At 40.4% G+C, this 18,676-nt stretch overlaps 1 protein-coding gene across 9 annotated transcripts; it reads left to right on the top strand.

Moving 5' to 3' along the window:
- The first annotated feature begins 6 nt into the window (after positions 1–6).
- On the top strand, positions 7–12,490 carry CUNH5orf30 (chromosome unknown C5orf30 homolog). Of its 9 annotated transcripts, none has more exons than XM_025203305.1 (4): positions 7–676; positions 3,406–3,576; positions 5,647–5,710; positions 11,258–12,490. In XM_025203305.1, exon 4 carries the CDS (start codon positions 11,279–11,281, stop codon positions 11,900–11,902), a length of 624 nt encoding a protein of 207 aa, XP_025059090.1. In that variant the 5' UTR covers positions 7–676; positions 3,406–3,576; positions 5,647–5,710; positions 11,258–11,278; the 3' UTR covers positions 11,903–12,490. The 9 variants fall into 9 exon arrangements, with proteins under 9 accessions (XP_025059090.1, XP_025059088.1, XP_014375081.1 ...); XM_025203303.1 differs by having other exon boundaries at positions 3,253–3,576; XM_014519595.2 differs by lacking the exon at positions 3,406–3,576.
- Positions 12,491–18,676: the final 6,186 nt, after the last annotated feature.

Genomic DNA, 18,676 nt, shown 5'->3' with positions numbered 1-18,676 from the left:
CCCCCGCAAGTCAGGTCGTGCCCTCCGTGCGGCCCCCGGAAAAAGATGAAACTGCCCGGGAAGCCGGTGGTGGCACGCGGCCCCCCAAGTCTGCAAGCACCAGTTGCGTGGCTTCGTGGAAGAAACCGGGGCGCGAGCGCGCATTGGGCTTTGACGGAGCAGGAGGGGGGTTGCCGTGGACCCCTGCCTGGCCTGGGTGGGGCTGGGGTTCTGGTGTCTTGTGTCGGGGGCGCTGGTGGTAGCCGTGTTGGTCTGAGGATGTAGGCGAGGTTGTGCAAGTGCTGGCAAAGTGTCATTTTTCTAAGTCTTTAGTTGGTCTCACAGAAGATGTCAGGGTTATCCAAAGGACTTTGGTGTTGGTCGTTTTGCTAAGAGGTTAGATTATGGATTTGTATGGATGGTTTGGATAAGCGATGGCCCTGCCTCTGGTAGCGGTTGGCCTAGGTGCCCTCTGGAGGTCCCTTCCCAGTCCTGCTTCTCTCCTGTTCTCCGATCTCCCATTCAGGTCCAGCTTGGGACCGACTGCAGCTTCCTCTGTGTCGCGTTCAAATGCCAAACCTGACCTCAGCGTACACGACTCGGTGTGGAAATACCCGTGTCGGCGTAGGTGGCTTACCTGGCAGAGCTGAGTTTGGAGTTACCTTTCTGTTGACACGTGGCTGCCCATGAATACAGCGTGAGTGTGCAATTCTCTGCTTGCTACGTAGGATTTACATAACCGAATATGGCAGCTTGTGAGCTGCCTTTGGCATGGCAGAGTAGAGCTGCTACTTTTTCTGCTTCTGCTTCATGTGTTGTTTACACCGTGGCGGTGCCCACAGGCTCCAATAAGGATGCCATGCCCACTGTTTTGAGGACTCGACAGCTATGCAAGAGTATTTAGCTGCAAGTTGCTGTTGTTTATTACTTGTGCATAGGTTTCTATTTATATGTAGTTGTGTCTGTGCAGTATGTGAGCACGTGCACTTAATGCTCTTGATATAATGTTACGTTTTTATATATGTGTGTGTTTGCTTGTATGGCCCCACCCTAAACGGAGGCTAGTATCACTGTATAGATTTATGTAGCCACTTACCCTAATGGATTCATGGCTTTGGCTGCAGTTTTCAAATGTTTCCAATTCCTATCTGTACTTAGCATAGTGGAGGGAAGCAGACTAATGTGTCATGATGAGGATGACTTTTGACAGTGGTTGAGTGTCTCCTCCTCTGCCATGAGCTGAGTGCAGTGAGACGTGTGTGTGTGTGTGTGTGTGTGTGTGTGTGTGTGTACGCAGACAAGGTTCCTTGGGTGAATTTGATATCTTTTATTAGACCAACCCAAATGGTTGGAGAATAGTTATTAAGCAAGCTTTCGGGTTCAAAAACCCTTCGTCAGGCTCAGGAAGCTGCAGCAGTTGGTGTGTGCTCTTCCTGGATGGAATGAAAAGTAAAACCGTGTGTATGCATGCACATGCACACAACATCAGTAATCTGTCCTAGGATGGTGGGTTAATGGGTTACTAGCAAGTGACCTGATGGGTACCTAACTTCATTCTTCAGGAGGGTAAGGAAAAAGATGCCCCCTCCTTTCTTTCTCAAGATACATAAATCTTTTTCCCTCCTGGGATTTCTTGTCATTTTCCAATGCCATAAAAGATGCTTCTCCCAATGTATTTTGATTGCACTGTGCTCACTTAACTCCCCTGCTGCCTTGTATTATGGTCTGGGTTGCCTTTTTGGTTTTTGCTTAAGCAAGAATGGTTATGAAGGTAAGGAGCATATTGGGTGGGGGGGTTTCAGTCATTTTGAGATGGAGGGAGGAAATGAAGCAACAGCTAGTTGATCACTGAAATTAAATACTTGCATAACACTACTGGCATCATGGTATGGCTCTCTTAATAATCCCTCGTCCTTTGAGCAGCCATATGCTGGCTGCTTGGTCGCCAGGTTTGAACAATCAAATGCCGACCCTCGTATGCAGGATAGAACACAAATACTCAGTTCAGCTTTCTGATGAAAACACTAGAAATAAGTTGGAGGCAAGTTTATCTGTGTATGAGCATAGGTTTTGACTTTTATTCTTCTGTTTCTCAAGCTCATGTTGTATTTGCTTAAATAAGTAAATATCACTTTTAATATTCAGTGGTTTAGTATATGGGAAACGATAACATACCCACTGAATCCAGGTCAGTCTAGGCAGAGTTCCTTTGATATTGGAACAGAATGAATGACCCTGAATACTCACCCTGCTAACAAAGCATTAGATCCTTTGTGCATCCCCTTTACATTCCCATAAGAAGTTTTGAGGACCTATTTTATTGGTTAAATGTTGCTTTTTAACTGGCATGTCCTATTTGTGGCAAGTGACTCATATATGATATCTGGGATAATTTTGAGAAATAGGAAACTAGGTCTTGGTTATTAATTTTCCATTTTGATTTGCAGTAGTATCTCTCTTGATTGGCTGCTCCCTGACATGGTGGTTGAGTACAGCATAGTATTTGGCTGGAGAACCAACCAATCCTTTTATAGCAAATATGGTGAAGGTTTTTTTAATCATTTTGTAGATGTTAAAATTGATAAATAAAGCAAGAACGTTGCGCTAATATTTAAAGGAATATGTAAATCTTCAGGAATAATTAGGGACATTTGTTTAATATTTTCACGTTTGTCAAACAGTTGCACCATTTTTTTCTGAATAGCATGCAATATCCATGGAAAAAATATGAAGAAAGGATTTAATTATTTTCTTTGTTTCCCCAAGGTATAATTAAAATATGAATGACCACCTCTCTCCCACCAGTCTTTCTTCACTCTTTGTGATGACTGCTAATTTAGTCTAATAATACAAAGTGAATTGGCTCAAAACTCCTTTGAAATTCCATCTGTATATATGTGTTCAATCATGCCACTCTAGTCCACAAACCATCACATCTGCAGGATGAGCTTGTCACTGTTTGTGCCAATTCTGATTCCTTTGCTACTAATTTGTGATTCTCATCACCTTTTAATGCATGCTTCCCTGGCCACCCTGATCTGCTTAGTGTGCCTTGTTAAAGTTTACCCTTGACAATGCACCGTATGTTAACTAGTTTGTTTCTTTTTGTTGGAGCTTGTTTGCTTGCTGTTGGCTTGAATTTCACTTCCTTGCCAAGCAATTAGTTCTTTCTTTCATCGTGTTTTTATCTGAATCTTTAGCTGATTTTTAGTTGGCCTGTGGATTTAATCATTTAATGGGAACTTTCCTGTTCGTTTCCTTAAATGGCTTTAGTTCTTCACCTACAACTACACCGTGTCTTGTCTTTTGAGAGTTGCTGTCGTTCTTGAATCAAGTTGATTTGAGACTAGTGCTTTGCAGCTTCTAATAAAAATTCTTCCAGCTGCATCATGAAGCCAGCTCTCCATCCTTTGATTTTTCACCCAGCCATCTGGGACTTTGCTGTCAGGACATCCCCCTCCTTCAGACTTGTTCATCCTCACTAGTCTTCTGCATTATGCCATACTGCCTTATGCATACTTCCAATCTTTTGTGCCTCTCTTTGAAAAGCTTCCTATTGTTTTATTTCTGCCTAATCCTGAATATTTCTCTTGTGAGGTAAGTTTTTCTTCTGAAATCTTTTTCTTCAAATGCAGTCTCACTCTCTGTTCAGAACAGTTGTTAAAATCTGTACATTGTATATCTTTATTGAGAAATAACTGGAGCGAGTTAGTTTAAGAATGTGTGTGATTTATTGGTATTTTCATGAGCTTTTTCATTCAAGTTGGTAGTCCTGGGCTTTTTTTATTCCTCTACCCCCACCTCCTGAGGGTTTAAGATGTATCTAAGAAAAGAGATGTCTAACAATTATAGATCCCATCTGCTCTTGGATACTTCACGTTGAGCCTTTGGGAATAACTCTTTTTTAATAATAAGACTCTTAATCCTATAACCTCTCTCATGGTCACAGGCAGGCATGCCTGTAGAGTTCATAAGATAAACTTCCTTGTTCTCCCAACCTGCAGCATGACCCACTCAGAAAGGGATATTTTCCTTGAGGGATGATCCTGCATTATTAGGGTGAGCTGCATTCTGAGGCATTTTTCTGTCATCTTTGCACTGAAATGCAACAAAATTACTAATGGCACTATTAATCTGCCCAAATTTTGTGTAATGATATAAAATGATGGAAAAAATTACTGGTAACTTAAAGTCCACATTGATATCATCTTGTGACATTTTAATTATGACTCTGCTTCTGAATACTATTTTCAGTCCCTGAGTCACAAGTTGCTTACTACAGCCCAGCTTAGTTGCATACTGTGAAAGTATTTACTCTGCACTTCGCCAGCAGCTGTCCTTGTTCAGTAGTCATCCTTGAATTTTAAATAGGGCACTAAAACAGAAATTAATTTGAGATTAAGAATTTATTGCATTTATTCCAAAGGTGAGGAGAAATTTGAAGTTTCAGGCTTAGCTATATGACCTATAATCAGCATTTTCACAGATGTAAGGAAGGTGCAAAGGAATGACATAAACCCTTACCTTGGGGCAACTTACTTTAAAGTAGGATTACCTCTTGAAAGATGATAACATTGTGCAGGGGGTGCATCTAACATTCATTAATGTGCTTTTGGTACTTCACATTAAATTTAGTACCTCCGTTTTGAGGTTCTAGAAAAATACACATTAGCCTATTTTAATATGTATTGGTGAAAGCACAATTTTTAGTGGCACTTTAATACACATTAGAATAGGCCAAAGCACACATGTAGATGTGCCCAGGTGTAACTTAAGCCAGTATAAAATATAAGTGTTGTGTCTCTGCTATTATCCCAGGACAACAGTTTGTTATACCCCAGAAGTGGCCAGCCTATGGCACATATGCCAGAAGTGGCATGGATGGACAGCACAGCAGGAGGTAGGGCAGGGAGCAGAAAGCTGGACAGCAGATAGGCAAAGAGCACAGGGAAAGAAGCAGAAAGCAGAGCAACAGATCTGGCATGGGTAAGGCGATTGTAGTGGCATTAGGGAAGGGTATTGGGCTAATTTGTGGCGCACTGCCAAAAAGGTTGGCCCCTACTGCTTCCCTTCCACCTATCTGTGAGGTGCTGTAATAGCACCCGCTGTGAGCGCATAGCAGATAGAGATAATGTTTGTACAGATGTACCCAGTCTTTTGGTTGAGTTTGGCATTCCATACTTATTGGTTAGCGGTTTCCCTGAATACGCTATCGGATACTTTGCCATGCTAGGTTAATAACTTTTAGGCCCTTGCTATGTTACGTATGCTTCATGACTTTACATATATTACATATTTAACTGGTTAATAGCACAATGAATTTAGATTGGCCACACATGCAAAGTAATTATCACACAATTAACTAGTTACTCACGCAATAAATTTAGGCCAGCCATATGTACAAAGTAGTTATCACACAATAAAAATGACTATCCAGCTATAAAAAAGAGCCAACCAGCTATACAGTTAGTGCTTGAAAATGTGCAACAACTCCATAGATGGTTTCTGTCCAGCTTTAGTTTGAACATGTAGCAGGGCCCTTACTGTCCATCAGCTTTATTGTATGCTGAAACAGAATTCTTCCCTTAATTGTATTTTGTTTGATTTCAGTTCTGTTTTTGAAAAAGGATTTAGAATCAACAATTAATATTCTTGTTTGTCTCCAAGATCCTCTGAAACTTGTGCAGTGATATTGTGGTCTGATTTTGGGTGAACTCTTCTTATCTTTCAGGTAAATTTTGTCCTGGCTATATGGTAGATTACTTTTTTTAACTCAATGATTGGAATAATCCTTTCAGGTTAAAAAAAAAATGTATAAGGATATAATATCACAGGTGTTTTAGTGCTAACAAAAGATGGAATGTCCATCTCTCTCTCCTCTCCTCTATTGCATACATCTGAACAAATATTGCAAAGGGCATAAACTGGGCTTTATTTTCTCATATAAAAAACATACGAACTAACTACTTCCTTGACAAGATGACAGTGTTTTACAGCAGATGCAAAATATGTTTTGTCTACTTCTTCCTTCACTTGTCACAACTCTCTTAATATATATAAAACATTATAAAATGAGTATATTTTTCCCCCTAGATTTCAGTGGAAATAAAGTTAATGTAGAAAATGTTTATATAATACAGTGCATGACATCCTTCTATGACTAAATTAGCACAGCGCAGTGCAAATATAAATTCCTTTTTTTTTTTTTCTTTTCAGGATGCACTTGATATGCATACTAAAGTGAAATCATGAATTCAGCACTGCAAATTGTTACTATTTTTTTTCTGTTTAATTTCTTTATCTGATGCAATTGACCCTTTAGCACTAAATCTTGTTTTGAACAAAAAGCCTATGGGGACTCAGCCAAATTGAAGAGACTTCTTGGGTTAGCTTTTGAATGAATCGAGCACTGACTACAGTGCCTTCATTGCATCATTCCCTTTCAGCCATATTTGTTCCAGGTAAAGAATGGTATCAATCAGACATCCTGGTCCTTACACAAGCACTCTTGACCAGCTGTGAGACAGGTCTTTGGAAAGCAACAACATGTTAAATTAAATAGTTTTATTATTTTTGGGAATCAAATAAATGGGCTGAGTCCAAGTATAGCTTTAAAGATCTGTTTGAGGCCTGGAGCAAAATAATCTATTATGCGTTGCAAAAAAATGAAAAAAAAATCTGAAAAGAACTGGTGAAGGCATTGTTGATTTTATTTCAAGTTCTGGCTAAGAAGTACTCTTCCTAATGATACTGATACTGTTTTGGGAGGACTGAAAATTATGTGTGGGCATTTTACAAAGATAAGGAAAACCTTTCCAGATCTTTTATTTTGATCAACCCATAGTAAAACCAAACAAGCAAAAAAAAACAAACAAACCCCAAAGTATTTTATTAAAGACATATTGAGTGTGGGTTTGTCCCCAGAAAATTTAAGCAACAGTTCACAGGCAAACCATACATCTAACAAAGCAAGTGATTTGTTATTTAAACATTTAAAAAAAAAATCAGAACTGACAGCAATTGGAGCAAGTGACTAGGGACTGGACCTGGGTTCTCTTCCTATGACCTGTCGCTGAATTACTCTGTGTTTTTGGTCTGTCGTTAATCTGTAATGTGCCTTTGTTTGCTCGTTTTTAAAACTGGTCTTGTAAAGTGGCATTTGGCAGTTTTGTTAAATGTTTTGAGACCATCAGATGAAAGGTGCTATATCTGGCATGAAGTACTATTTATGTTATATTTCAAGTATTAGACGCATTGCAGACCTTAAAAGCACTCACCAGGAACTTTAGCAATGTTAATTATTGGTACACATTTTAGTTAGGCAGCTAACGATGAAGATCTCCACCCAGACTTGTATGTTTCTTGTTCTTTTCTATATCTGTGAAACCCATTTTCTGCTGAGCAGTTAATTTATTCACAGTTCTTAAAAGATGACACGGATTCTTATATTTAGATAAGTGACTTTTACACTGGAGAGAATGTATGCATATATTGACTTAACATAAAGCCAGGTGTTCACTATCTTGAAAACTGCGCCCCAGTATGTACTGCTACCATTATCCCTTTTATTCTAGTCAATACAAGTAAACTCGGAGAGTAACTAGCTAATGGCAGATAACCCCGCAAGATGTCTGAAATCACCTACCTTGAAAGCTTTAGGAGAAGCTAGCCTGTGTTGCTAGGTTTTGTGATGAAGTCAGATCTGAACGCACTGCAAACATTAACGATTTTCTCTTTGAAACACTCCTGCTGAGAGAGGGAAGTATTATCCTTGACTTTGATGGACAAGGGAAAGAATTGAACATGCATGCTGTATCCTGGGTCTCAGGCCACAGATGGGCATTCCTTTCTATTGGTAGATAAAGTCTGGAAGCAGGAGCCTGCCTGTCTTCCACCCCTTTGGAGAGCTACACAGACAACCTCTCTCTAGACAGTGGCACTATAGATAGGGTGACCATACATCCCAGTTTGGCCGGGACAGTGCTGGATTTTGTAGGCCATCCCAGCATCCTGGCCAGTTGGTGAAAAACTAAACAAAAGTCCCGTATTGGTGCCACCTCCCTGCTCTACCTGGGCCAGCTCCTTCTGGCCGGGCAAGACTGGGCACTGCTCCTCCTGCCTGGGGCAGGGATCAGCTGGTTGGGGTTCATGCCCTGGGTTTCCTTTAAAATAATATGATCACCCTAACTACAGAGGTCTGCTCAAGGGCCACTTTCACCCTTAGGAAAGCTCATTATTTGACAGCCTGTCCTCTCCTTTACTTCAGGAGGGGGTTTTCTCCCCCCCTCTCCCAGCTTTTAAAGCCTTGCATATGCAGCCTGTGCAGGATGCACTCTGGGATGACTTAAAGTCAGAGGTGGGGGGAAGGGGGGGCAGGGACAGCCTCTCTGATCACAGTTCCCTGCTTCCCAGTTTTTAAATTGTCATGTGTGCCACCCACCTGGGTGGCGTATGTGGCATTTAAAGCCTGTGAAGCTGGGTACCAGGGTGGGAAGAGCTTTCCTGGCCCTGGTTCCCAGCCGTGTTGGTTTTGAAATCGCTACCCGCACTGACCAGCTGTGCAGCTTTTAAAGCCCATGGGGTGGGGAACCAGGGCCAGTTCCTGGTTCTACAGGCTTTAAATGCTGCCTAGATTGGCTGGTAGCATTTAAAGTTGATAGGGTCAGGAACTGCCAAGTCAATATAATAGATAGTTCTTGGCAAGAATTGTTTTTTGGGAACTGTGCCTGTTGCCTGAAAGCTTGTCCAACAGCTGTCCAAACTATATAGTTGGGCCAGTACAAGTTACCCAAAAAGCCTTGCCTCAGCTATTACCTTGACCATCACAGCTACAAAAATTTTCCTCCCCTACTACAGTTTGGGATTAAAGGAAGTTTTGGTACTCTTTCTCTTCATAACTACAAATTTACCAAAGCTTAGTTTCCATCAGCCACTGTTGTCAGTATAAGACTGAGGCCACAGGCTGGGTCTGAGCTTAAAATGGCCTTTATTTTTCTACAGCCAATGCAGGAAGAAACGTTGGTTGTCTTTTAAAAAGATTGCAGTTGCCTCCCAACATTACTAGGGAAGGCAGCCTTGAGGTGAAGTTGGCAGAAGCCTCTTATGTCTTCTGAAGATAGATAGAGACATTATTGGAAGAGAGGTAGGAAAGTCTAAGGGGAGGAAGGGATGCTGAGGGAGGGCAGATGTATGCATGCACACAGGGATGTGGGAAAAGTTGAATGCAGGATGTCTGCAGTGAATCGGAAGGGCAGGAGACAGATGTGTGCATCTGAGGGAAGAACAAGGGGCAGGAGACGGGTTAGGAAGGGTTAGTATGGGAACAGATGTAAGACATGAGTCTATGGGAGTCTCCTTTGTGATGAGACATGGGGGTGAAAAAGCCATTGGTTGTCATTCAGCCATTGTTAATCTTGACAGTGAAGGAGACCTGGATTTGGAAGTATTATGACATATGCCGCTTAAACATTTGAAACCCTAACAAACACTTAAAAATTGTTAGGGTTTCTGCATACACCATGCCTAACAGTATATACCCTCTGCTCTTCCATCATAGACACCCACCTAAACATTGCCAGCTTAAATACACAATTCTGCACTTGAAAGCTGCCATCTTCTTAGGATCAACTTTGTCAAACTGTCACCTTCAAAAAAATGAAACTATAGTAAAATCTCCGTTATCCAGCATTTCACCAACTGGAATACTCTAACTGGAGTTTCCACCTGGCCAGATATGGATGGGGGGAGCTTGCACACAGTGGTGGCGGCTGCCACCTACCACCCTGCACTGCCGCCTCCCCTCCCCCCGCTCACGTTATCTGAAAACAGTGCTAGGTTATTTCAGCTAACTTAACCCCGGGATGCCGGATAACAGAGATTTTACTGTACTTCACCAAACGTCCACAACAAATATTACCATATTTTCTCGCATATGACAAACACCTTTTCCATCAAATTAGTTCCCCAAAATTGGGATTGGTGCATTAAGTGGAGGAACTGATTTTTCTGTCTGGGATGGAAGCACACTGCTTTGATTCTTATTCTACAGTGCAGCAGCTGTTTGCATTACTGTTCAGGCAGCTGAAGGAGTCAGTTGACTTAATGGCTTATGGTTCTTTCCAAAACCCAGGGAGACGAGGCTTCAGCAGCAGCTAGGGTTTGAACTTTAATTAAATAGGAAAGGGAGGGTGGGTCATTTGAAAATTAGACTCTGTCCTTGCTCCTTTGTGTAGCCATAACTCTAGAAAAAAAAATCTTCATTCTGCCTTTCAAAAACAAGGTACGTATTTTATTCAGTGATGTGTTCTATGCAAGAAAAGTTGGTATTTGGGAAGCATTGAAAGTTGAAGAGTAATCTTAATGTATTTAAAAAGTATTTCTCACAAAATTGTGCATGTTGGTTAATGAAAGCCAGAGCATTGTTACCTGTCCTGGATCTTCTTCTTACAACAGGGCATTTCTTGTACAGTGGAGAATAAATCTTAATCTTAGGTTTGAGATATTTTGGGAGCCAAGTTCAGCAGAAGTTTGTTGCTGTTACTTTGATTTGTGAATAGGTAAATTAAAATAAAATGTGCTGGTGGTTCACTTGGTTAATAGCATCACGTGGAATGGAGTAGAAAGGTTGCTTTTATGAAAGCAGAAAGTTGTTAAGTCTTTCGAGAGGGGAAGTCAGAGAGACCTGTAAAGAAGCCTGTGCTGAATAGTTGGGAGGCCCAATAGACAACTGTTCCTTTTTAAACCAAGGGAACATGCCCAAAAGATCTATTCAAGTAGGCCAGTAGCAGCTGTGGGGTAAATATTTTAAGTCTTGTTTACAAGGATTATTCTCCAGTATTTTCCCATTCATAGTTGAGTACGTGTGGAAACCATTGTGGATCTCCTCACAGGAAAGAAAGTATATGGACCTGAGATTAAAATATTACAGGTTTGGGAAGTGGACAGAGTACTCAGAAATTGTCTGGTTCCATTTGACTTATTCACCAGTTAAAAGCTCTTTTTTGCTGCAAGATTTTTTTTCCTTAGATGTTCAACATTTTTGTGGTGCTGATGGTTAAAAATGGCCAACTAATTCTGAAAGGTGAAAAATACTGCATTTTTGATGTCTCATTCTAAGGCAGCATATAGAATGAGAGAGAAGGCTGAATAAAGAGATACTACCTGCATTTTCTTTGTAAAGTAAATTTTAGAATACTCTGCTTTCTGACCCCCCTATTCATCTGATGTTTTCCAAAGCAGGTATATATGTGTGTCTAATCCAACTCTGTTTTATTTATAGGAGAACAGAGTTGTATTTAAAATGGAAGTTGATATAAATGGAGAGTCCAGAACCACTGTATCTACCCTTCCCTTACCTGTTGCAGAGGTGAGTTCTACAGGCAGGGCAGAAGCAGAGAAACCTCGATGTTCCAGTACCCCGTGCTCACCAATGCGACGAACTGTTTCAGGTTATCAGATCCTCCATATGGATTCTAACTATTTGGTTGGCTTCACAACTGGGGAGGAGCTCTTGAAATTAGCCCATAAGTGTACAGGAAATGAGGAAAATAAATCAGAATCTGGACCTACCTTACGATCCAAACAACTTGATTCAGGACTTCCCCGTTCATCCCGGTTGTACAAAACAAGAAGTAGATACTACCAGCCATATGAGATCCCAGCTGTAAATGGAAGGAGGAGACGACGGATGCCCAGCTCAGGGGATAAATGCACTAAGGCTTTACCATATGAACCCTACAAAGCACTTCATGGTCCTCTGCCTCTTTGTCTTCTGAAAGGTAAGAGGGCTCACTCTAAATCCCTGGACTACCTCAATTTAGACAAAATGAACATCAAGGAACCGGCTGACACAGAAGTGCTACAATACCAGCTCCAGCATCTGACCCTACGAGGGGACCGTATGTTTGCTAGAAACAACACATGAGCTACCATTTGGAAGTTAAAGCCAATTCCTGGTTATTTCTTTGTTGCTGCAAAACTCCACTGTTGTACTGTGTACATGACTGTCCACATCGTAGGTGGTTGTATCAGCTAAGTGTTACTGGAACGTAATTTATTTGAATACAATTTTGACAAAAAATGTCTCAAGCATTTGGAGGAAAAATTTTTCCAGAGCAAGCAACTTCTGAAGAAAATCTGACTGTAGTTGGTGGGCATTTCTTTGGGGACCCTTTTTAACAAAGGAACAGCTTTTTTGTACAGGTATATCTAATATTTATGGTGATTTGACACTCCAGGATTGGTGAGAATGTCTAGTTGGTTATTGCTAAAAATTTGACTTGCTACTGGAAATTGCTCTTGGATAAGCACTCAAGTTCTCCTTTTATTGCTTTGTGTATTTTACAATAAGATATGCATATGATTTGTTATACTATAGAAAAGAATGTGAACCTGGCTGAATTGGACCATGTTATTTAAAACAGTCCAGTTTAAACCTTTTGTAACTGGTTTTTGCACTGGAAAAAGAAGTCTGATTGAAAAAATAAACCTTTGTTCATTTGCTATTTAAAAATTGAACAATTATTTTTTAGTTTCCACATGAAACTAGTTGCTTCTCTTCTTTCCTTTTGTTTTTATAAACTTTATTGAGTAAGCCTTTGGAATATTAGGAAAATAAATCATTCTGAAAGTGATTTTTTTTTTTTTAATTTGGATAGGTGTAATTTCATTTTTACATGTCTTTACATATAAGCAAGGACCCACTTTAGATTCCAGAATATAGATTAGAATATCTTTATTAGTATGAATGAAATTTTTTATTTTTGTCATGATTTCTAGGATATATATTTAAAAATATGGTAAGTGTTAAAACCACAACTTTTAGCACTGCTTTTGGAAATTACAGGTTTATTTGCAGCACTTTTATTGGAAATCCAGATGGCCATCTTAGCTTGAAGGTCAAAAAATGCTTCTTTACACTGTAGCCTTGAAGCACTGATCTTGGATTATCTAACAGACTATATTAAATGCACTGGTTTTATTTTTTTTTTCCTTAAGGAATTACATCCAAATATAATATCAAATGCAGTTTTGACAATTGCAGTCTTAAATATATTTGGAAAATATTAGCTTACCTTTGTAAAAGCGTTATTATTGCTCTTTTCTTAAAGGTGCAGTTCTTACTGAAACAGTATGCAGCCATGCTTGTTTTGGACAATGCATTCTTTAGAGGTTAAAGATATTAAAATAAGAGCCTTGTCTATGAAATAAAAAAAAAATGAAGTTGGTCAGCCTTTTCTGGCACAATTATGATTTTTCTTCAGAATGAATAGAAAGCACTAGTGCAGAGCATGTTGTGGAAAATGAAGAATGTCTTTTATTCTTTCACTTATTCCACAGTTGTAGTTGGCTACAGTAAAGAAGAGCCTGTGGATAGTGTGCATCTTGCTGGTTTGGTTAATTTTTTTTTAGGCATAGTAGAAATCTTTACAGCTGATGTATATTTTAAAATAAACTGCACCTCTGTAAATTTACTGTATTGAAGAATGATCTCTAAGGTAAACTCTTCCTATATGGTCTTTACTTTGAGAAACAGAATACTGTCAGATGCCAAAGAGAGAAGGGTTTTACATTTAAGGATTAAACACCCCTATTTATTGATTTACCCTATGAAACTGTATTTCTGGCTACAAAATAAAAGGGTGATATAAACACATACTGTTGTGGAGTGCTTTGGTGTGTGGAAGAATGAGAGGAAAATAATATATGCAACATTTAAAAAAATCACAAGTTTTGGATCAATGTGAAATATTTATAAGGTCTGGTTTCTGAACATCCTATGTGCAATTGTAAGTACATGTTTATATATTCCACTACTGCAGTCTCTAGCAGTGTGGACAGGAAAGTATGTACCTGGCTAAATGCCAGCAGGAAGAATGAAATGAGCACATGTGTTTTTTGGGGTTTTTTTATCCTTTTGCTCATAAAAACAACAAATATTTGTGCTTGTTCATAGTAATGGTGTGTACCAGGTAAGTATGCAATTGCACATGCCTTTGTACATTCACAATTGAGTGCCAACATTTTGGAAATTGGGCTTCTGTTATGCTCATTCAAGATTTCAAAGGCCTTTAAGTAAAAATCTTAAGCCTGTGAAAACTGGGCTGTTTTTGCTTGCTTTATTCATTGTCTAGGAAAGAGGGCATAGTCTGTTAAACTCCAAACATCTACTGAAATGCAATCTGAATAATGCTGAATCGTGAAAGTGAGATCCTTACAAGGTATTCTGAATGCAGAACATAAGCACACATCTTGCATATATTTTTTTGTAGATTAGTACATAAAAAATAATCTTACCTGAGAGAATAAAGTATTGTCTATGAGTCTAAGAGGTTTGTTTAGAAGTAGAAAAGTAGAGGCAAAAGGGTAATAATGTAATCTTTGCCTTGTGCAGGGCCAACAGAACAAAAAAAAACAGGCTAGATATAGAATATGAATGCACAACTAGCTTATTTGTATGTTGAGGCAGGCCCTAAACTTTTGGGTGGTTGTTCTACCTTTTGAAATCTACAGGAATGACTGGCTTCACTCAAAGCACAGCTGAATGTTGTTTATTTATGGAAGTGAATAGGGTTCGTGCCCACGTTTTGCCTACAACATTATCTCAGCCATAGACCATCATCATCATAAAGAGGGTTCAAAATGCAGCCCTGCCCTTCAGTAATAATCCTTTTGGTCAAACTTTTGACCATAGAGGCAAAATAATTAGAAATATTAAAAAAGTGCTCAAAAGTCTAACCAAATAAATTGACCTGTGGTATGATGTCAAGCTTGCCCCCCTGGATTTTTTGACAGGCAAAAGATGCAGTCATGGATGCAACCCAGTTAAAAGGTGGTTTAGCATTGATTTTAATGGAATCAAGATTGCTTCCAGGGAGCTCTAAGGCTTTCCTTCTGAGGACCTCAAAAAAACAGATTGGGGAGGCAGATTTCCTGTGCAGACCCAACTGTTGCCTTGGGGCATATGAAAGGAGGCAGCCTCCTTAAAAAAAAAAAAAAAAAAAAAAAAAAAAATGGAAAGCCTTAAAATATATTATGGTATTCTTGAAAGCCACCCTGAAGTGGAAAGCCAGTATCATATGTAAAGCACAGGTGCTAGGTATTGGTAAGGAACAAGCTCCCTAAAGGCTATATGCTCCAACCAAAAAATCCCTAATTCCTGTTACTCGGTTGGCTTTTCTTTTCCACTGCATCGCACCAGACTGCTTAGCTGTTTGGCCTGTGCCTGTCTTCCCTATGTGTTGTTGAGCTATTGATCTCCATCAGTGAAACCAAACTTTGCTGTCTATTTGTCAAGCTTTAGGTCCTTAGCATCCATTCCCTTACTATCCTTATGCTATAAAAAACAATAAAGCCATCACACTATTCTCTTCCAAATAACTCCTTAAATCCTACCTTTGCTAAAACAGGCGGTGTTTTGTAGATAATGGATATGATATGGTGTCCTTATAAAAAAATTGCTTGACTCCTACTTTGTGATCCTCATATTCTCTGTCCATTTGTTGCACAGAGAATCAAGTAGGGAGGAGGTTTTTTTAACTGTATGTGTTAATGTCATATGACAGGTTGATGGAGAACATACAAAGTATTACACCTTAAATTCTGTATGCATGATTTTAGTATTTCATCATGGATGTAGAGAATAATGGGAGACAAGCTACAGTTTTTAAGAAAATGACTAGAGATTATCTGGGAGACTAGATACCTGCAAGTAGTAGAATCCAAAACCTTAGTCATATTGGACAAGAGACCACACAGCTAGAGAAATATGAACTGACAAAAACCAATCAGCCAAGTTTACCATGTCAGATTACTGCTGAGAACATAGTACAGAATAACCTCATAAATCTGGCGTGCTTGGGACTGAGCACCTGCTGGAAATTTGGAAACGCCAGATTTTTTTTAAGCCACCGCGTTGGCCAGTCACGGAGTGGGCGAGAGTGGGTAGCAGCAGCTGGTCCCAGAGCAGTGGCAGCTGGTAGCATGCAAAGCGGCAGCACGGGGTGGTGAATGGTGGCAGTATCCGTTGCGTGCAAGCTTCCCTCTCTGCATCTGGCAGGGTGGGGGGAAGTAGTGGCCAGTCCCGGAGCGGCAAGGAAAAGTGCCGGATTTTTGCTAATTATGGATTTTTGATACCTGGATTTATGAGGTTATACTGTAGCATAAATCTATGGATTGTAAAAATTTAATTGGGTTTCAAAATGTGTTTTCATCCAGTGAGAAGCAAGAGATTACAGTTTACCCTTGGACTCCTTAAATGCATGTGATAGATTAAACAAGTGGCATTAAGAAGTGTTAAAAGTAGAAGGGAAATATAAGAGAGCTGGGGAGCTGAGCTGTGTGGGACTATGAAGGTCACTATGGTAGCTTAAGAATTTCCAAATCTGTAACTGAATCAAAAGTATCACTGCTGTCCTTTCCAAGCTTTCCAATGACACCAAAGAAGAAACAATATAGAGGAACATGATCAAATCCAGAAATCCTGGATATGCATCAGGTTGGTCTGGGTAAAGTATAAATTCAGGTTGATTTTTCAAGTATAAGTTTAAGAAGGATATATGTCAAAGAGAAACATGAAAAAACCTGCTAAGAGGGTACGTGAAAAACATAAGGATAAAAACCCAGAAAAAGAAAAAATCCTCATGATGGAGTGTTATAAACTAAACACTTGGAAGCTTGTTAAAAGTAGTGAATGTTACAAAACAGCTGATCTGACCTGGAAATGCAGCCATCAAAAAAGAATACAGAAGAAAGACGCCTGAATCTAGAAAGTAAAGAGAAAGTAAGGCAAAATCAACATGCAGCAATAGTAACTTTAAAAATATATAGAAACTTTCCTGCCAGAAAGAGACGCACATTTCCCTAGGTGTGTAGATGACAAGCATGTGATTTTTATCCACTGCGGTATTTGATATATTTATCTCACTAATTTTTTACTGCATTATTTCACTCTTATCTTGGTAGGATTTATTCCAATATTCCAAATCCCCAAGCAGCTTCAACAGCCTGCTTTTTTCAACACTCATCTGCCAGAGAAATACTTCATCCATCTCTCCTAGTCCAAATGTAGAGCACCTGCTCCATCCCTTAGCTACCCTATAACAAATTCTGTCAGGTAAGAATTCTGCTTTTTTTTTATATAGGTGCCTCAGAAACCTTCAGGACTACAAACAAGCTTTTTTATCCTTTTGACAGGGGAGGCATACCAGACTTCAAACTATAATGTATTTACTCATGGAAATGCTATTTAGGTCACATTTCAGTGGTTTTACCAATATTTGAAGCTTTCTCTTCCTCTAAACCCTGAGCAGCTGCACTCATACTAACTGACACCAAGCTTTCTGTGTGTGATGGATGCAAGAAATAAATACATGAAATGTCACAGATCCATGGTGCATTGTAAGGAGCTTCTTTATCTCATCATAGAAACTCCACCTCTTGAGATTTCATTCAAAACTTGCTTGCATCCTGTAGTAGTGTTCAAAGTAAAATAAAGAATTGCTTTATAAGGATTTTTAGTAGCTTTCTCAGACATTACACAGCGGTGTCTTCGGTTATTTTAATGATGGAAATTAAGTAATTTTTTCCACCTGTAACTATGTTGTCTTTTTGTGGAATTACTCTGCTCCATCAGAATCTGGCCTGATTTATGGCATTTGCATGGTGGAACATTTGGTTGTGTGAGGTTGTCTGGTTGATCTTCAGCTCTTCTAGTGAGAGGGGAGAACTGACAAATCTTACTTCACACATTTTGGGAGGGCAGGGAAGAATTACGAGGGGGCTGCTCAATGTCATGCTTCAACATTCAACTTTTTGTTCTTTTCACACCTCTCTTAGACTGAACAGTTTTATTTAGGAAACAGCATAATTTAAGACACACCCATAGAGGAAGCTGATGAGACTGCCCTGGGAAGAGGGCTCCACAACTTGGAAAAACCCAGTGGCAACACTTTCATTCAGGGGGAAAAACTGCTGGTAAGGAAGCTAATTTTACTAATTGTACATTTTCTCTGCCCCATACTAAGTGACTGAGAGAGGCATGATCTGTCTGGCTAAATTCCGGCTGGGCCAAGCCAAAATGATAACCCTGAGGAGCTGTAGGAACTGGCCTGCAAAGGCTGGCTCTGATGATGCCTCTACCTCTTACAGTTCCTGGTCCAGGCACATGCCAGTTTGGACACTTGACCTTCCAAGAGGACATGAACCATCAAGAGAACACTGCGAGGTGAAAAACAGATGGCCAGTCCAGTTAGGCTCGGAAGCGGCGAGAGACGCGCGGGTGAAAGCTCGCTGCGCCCCCGCTCCCCCGAAGCCCCCCAAAACCCTCCAGCAGCCGCGGAGCCCCCCGCCGACCCCCAGCACAGCTGGGGTAAGCGGGGCCCGTGGAGAGAGGGGGCTAACCCCTTAGTGTGTGTGTGGGAGGAGGCGGCTGAGTGGAGCCGGGCCGGGTCAAGCCCTGCCCAGGCCCCTACTTGGCCCAGCCCCCCAGGGAGAGAGAGAGGAGGGGGGGTACTCACCTGTCCCCCTCCAGTAGGGCAGGGTCACCCATATCCCGGGCAGGGCCCCCTTATTGCCCTAAGAGCAGCTTCCTCGACAGCAGGCCCACTGAGCATGCGCGCAGTTTAAAAGGGCCCGCCGACCGCGAAAAAAGCCCAGTTAGGCTCGGAAGTGGCGAGAGACGCGCGGGGGAAAGCTAGCT

Source organism: Alligator sinensis, unplaced genomic scaffold (assembly GCF_000455745.1).
Source record: "Alligator sinensis unplaced genomic scaffold, ASM45574v1 scaffold575_1, whole genome shotgun sequence".
Lineage (NCBI taxonomy): Eukaryota > Metazoa > Chordata > Crocodylia > Alligatoridae > Alligator > Alligator sinensis.
This window is presented reverse-complemented; position numbering and strand designations above follow the sequence as displayed.

Coding starts and splice junctions, on each gene's coding strand:
- CUNH5orf30 (XM_014519596.2), top strand. CDS start 11,279: ATGGAAGTTGATATAAATGGAGAGTCCAGAACCACTGTATCTACCCTT.